The sequence below is a fragment of the Salvelinus sp. IW2-2015 genome, linkage group LG24 (assembly GCF_002910315.2).
Source record: "Salvelinus sp. IW2-2015 linkage group LG24, ASM291031v2, whole genome shotgun sequence".
Taxonomy (NCBI): Eukaryota; Metazoa; Chordata; class Actinopteri; order Salmoniformes; family Salmonidae; genus Salvelinus; species Salvelinus sp. IW2-2015.
The window spans coordinates 4387236-4391263 of NC_036864.1; the positions used below are offsets into that span (position 1 = coordinate 4387236).

The 4028-nt window shown below is 50.0% G+C and overlaps 1 protein-coding gene across 1 annotated transcript; it reads left to right on the plus strand.

The window, feature by feature from the left end:
• Positions 1-1150: 1150 nt before the first annotated feature.
• Positions 1151-3746, plus strand: LOC111951570 (leucine-rich repeat neuronal protein 3). Its single transcript, XM_023969741.2, is given in 1 exon segment — positions 1151-3746. A coding segment is annotated over 1 exon segment (2121 nt). The 5' UTR covers positions 1151-1527; the 3' UTR covers positions 3649-3746.
• The last annotated feature ends 282 nt before the right edge of the window (positions 3747-4028 follow it).

Sequence of the window (4028 nt, forward strand, 5' to 3'; positions counted from 1 at the left end):
CTAGGAGCAACAACGGCTCAACAGCGACGTGGTAGGCCACACAAGCTCACAGAACGGGACCACTGAGTGCGGAAGKACGTAGCTCGTAAAAGTAATCTGTCCTCGGTTGCAACACTCACTACTGAGTTACAAACTGCCTCTGGAGCTTCATGAAATGGGTTTCCATGGCTGAGCAGCCGCGCACAAGCCTAAGATCAACATGCGCAATGCCAAGTGTTGGCTGGACTGGTGTATAGCTTGCCGCCATTAGACTCTGGAGCAGTGGAAACACGTTCTCTGGAGTGATGAATCACGCTTCACCATCTGGCAGTCCGGCGGACGAATCTGAGTTTGGCGGATGCCAGGAGAACACCACCTGCCCTAATGCATAGTGCCAACTGTAATGTTTGGTGGAGGAGGAATAATGGTCTGGGCTGTTTTTCATGGTACGGGCTAAGCCCCTTAGTTCCAGTGAAGGGAAATCTTAACGCTACAACATACAATGACATTCTAGAGGATTCTGTGCTTCCAACTTTGTGGCAACAGTTTGGGGAAGGCCCTTTCCTCTTTCAGCATGACAACGCCCCCATGCACAAAGTGAGGTCCATATACAGACATGGTTTATAGAGATTGGTGTGGAAGAACTGCACAGAGCCCTGACCTCAACCCCATCGTACACCTTTGGGATGAATTGGAACGCAGACTGCGAGCCAGGCCTAATCGCCCAACATCAGTGGTAGTTAGCAACTTTTTTGAAAATGCAAACAGACATAAAAATGGTATCCACGAGTTCATCTGACTCTTAATAAAGGGCTACATTGCCAAAATCCTGAAGTATCCCTTTAAGCCTATGCAAGCTGCCATTTAAGTATTTAATAAAGACGTCTCACTTTAACTCTAAAGGCACTCAATCCTCCTCAATGTATCCTTTAATGCTATATCAGGAGGGCACAGAAATGACCCCAAATGATATGCAATAGGTCAAGCAGATCTAAATCCATGCTGATGTGTCTTGAAGGGCCGTGCAATGTAAATGTCAACACACATCCATGTGCCTCTATAACAAATGTCAATATGCCTAAATCCCCTTTTGTATAATGCACCCAGGTTTTCTGTCATGGTATTTACAGTTTGTTCCCCCCTCTTCTTTTACAGGTGGGAATGGACTCATTTAACAATGCTGGGAGCTAGTAACGACGTCGAGAGATGGATGTGATTCATCTTCAAAAGAAAGCAGAGCGTTAATGGAGGCTAAACCAGATGTGCTTAGCAGGACCGTAGCTTCCTGAGGTATATTGTTCATCGTCATCTACTTGGGCCTGCACAACCGAAGTCTTGACCCCAACCCGTATGCCCAGGAGGGAAAATTGAGCGGCCACACCAGCACAACCACAACAAAACAAAAGCCCCCTGGGATACCCTCCCTACCAGTGGGGGGTAGTCAGTCGCTATAGCAACAGCAACACATGATTAATTATTTGTGAAGTTAACGGCTCAGACCACTTAATCTACAAAGACCAATTACTTACTGGAGGGAATCGGGCCAATATGAAGGACGTGTCATTTGTGGATCGTTTCTTCGTGGGCCTTGCCATGACTGCCTTTGTTCTGGCCTCTGAGGAGAGAGTCGATTGCCCTCAGCTATGTGTGTGTGAGATCAGACCCTGGTTCTCTCCCAGCTCTGTCTACATGGAGGCCCCAATTGTTGACTGTAATGACTTGGGACTTTTCACTCTGCCTGGGAGATTACCAACGGACACACACGTGCTATTGCTGCAGACCAACAACATTGCAAAGATTGAGAAACCTTTGGATTACCTGGCCAACATCACAGAGATTGACTTGTCGCAAAACAACTTATCCTCGATGAGTGACATCCACCTCGGGCGGCTGCCTCAGCTGCTGTCCTTYCACATGGAGGAGAACTGGATACGCCAGCTCCCAGATAGCTGCCTGGCAGAGCTGGCCAACCTTCAGGAGCTTTACATGAACCACAACCTGATCTCCTCCATCTCCCCCACGGCGTTCCAGGGTCTCCACAACCTCCTCCGGCTCCACCTCAACTCCAACAAGCTGCAGACGATCAGTAGTGAGTGGTTCGACACCATYCCCAATCTGGAAATACTCATGATTGGGGAGAATCCGATCACCTCCGTTCAAGACATGAACTTCAAGCCCCTTTGTAATCTCCGAAGTCTAGTTCTGACCAGGATGAACCTATCGCAGTTACCCGACGGCGCTCTATCTGGCCTCGACAACTTGGAGAGCATCTCGTTCTACGACAACACCTTCCCCGAAGTTCCCCACGCAGCTCTGKGGAACMTAAAGAACCTCAAGTTTCTGGATCTWAACAAGAATCCCATKGGGAGGATACAGKGMGGAGATTTRGCYGACATGCTCCACCTCAAAGAGCTGGGCATTAACAGCATGCCGGAACTGGTCTCTATCGACAGCTTRGCCCTCAACAACCTCCCCGAACTGACTAAGATCGAGGCCACCAACAACCCCAYGCTCTCRTACATCCARCCCAATGCTTTCTACAAACTGCCCAGGCTGGAGACYTTGATGCTGAATGGGAACGCGCTRAGCGCCCTACACAGGATTACRGTGGAGTCCCTCCCCAACCTGCGGGAGGTGAGCATGCACAGCAACCCCATCCGCTGCGACTGTGTGGTCCGCTGGATGAACATGAACAAGACCAACATACGCTTCATGGAACCGGATTCMCTCTTCTGRGTGGAGCCTCCCGAGTACGAGGGCCAGCATGTSCGGCAGGTCCACTTCAGGGAGATGACAGAGATCTGTCTGCCTCTCATCTCRCCTGAYAGCATGCCKGGGCACGTRAGCGTRGACAACGGGAGTTCTGTYTCGCTCCACTGCCGGGCCTTTGCCGAACCRGAACCGGACATCTACTGGATCACYCCTTCRGGTACCAGGGTCCTGCCCAATACCGTTTCAGATAAYTACTARATGCACRCAGAGGGAACYTTTGACATCTACGARGTAACAGAGAYCGAGGCTGGYCTGTACACCTGCGTTGCCCACAATCTYGTCGGRGCAGACCTYAAGTCAGTCTCMGTGGAGGTGGATGGATACTTCCCRCGACCTGCCAACGGCTCTTTGGACGTCAACATCAAATCAGTGCAGWCCAACTCGGTCCTGGTGGCCTGGAAAGCCYCCCATGGCGGTCTGGCTCCTAACATAAAGTGGTACAWGGCTTCCGACCCCAACKACCCGACCATGGCYTTCWCWGCACGCGTACCGTCTGATGTGAAAGTGTACAATCTCACACATCTGACTCCCGCCACCCAGTACAAGGTGTGTGTGGACATCCGCGGCATCCTCTACAAACACGACACCAAATGTGTCAATGTCACCACAAAGGGATTAGAGCTGGRGGCCAAGGACACTGAAAAGTGGCACGCGGCAGTAATTGCTGTCTTTGGTGTGCTTCTCGCTGTGATTTCAGTGGCCTGTCTGCTTATTTATGTGTCTCTGAGGAACCACCACCTTTGTGGGGATTTAAGGAAATGCCGCTCCAAAGTGTCCCTGACGCCGGTGGCTGGCCTGCACTCTCCTTTTACGAGGCTGTGGGTCTCAGGGAACGGACTGCCAACTGCAGTGGAAGTGAAACCCACAGTCATAAATGTATCTGACAATGCCTTTTAAAGAACTATACCCCCGTGGAGCTTACCACACAACCGCAAAGAATGGACAAGGTGTATTAAAAGGAGGAAGCCTGCAGTTGAACTGTTTTAAAATGTGCATCTGCATCCTTTAAGCTTTGACTCTGACATTCTGGGAAAATATACACCATCATTGAATTGAGGAGTAACCGGTAGGAGGGAGACAGACCACTCTCTCGGTTACAACATAGTATCTGACGTGGCGGCTCCATAACAATTGCTTTATCAAGCTAACATCACCAGGGAGATTGTTTTCCCAGCTAAAACACACAGTTCGACATCCCTGGGTTCTTCACAGAGTACAGATAGAATCAGAGAAGAGGAGGACGATGGTGTTCTCTCTCCTTGTAATTGACTGTTAAA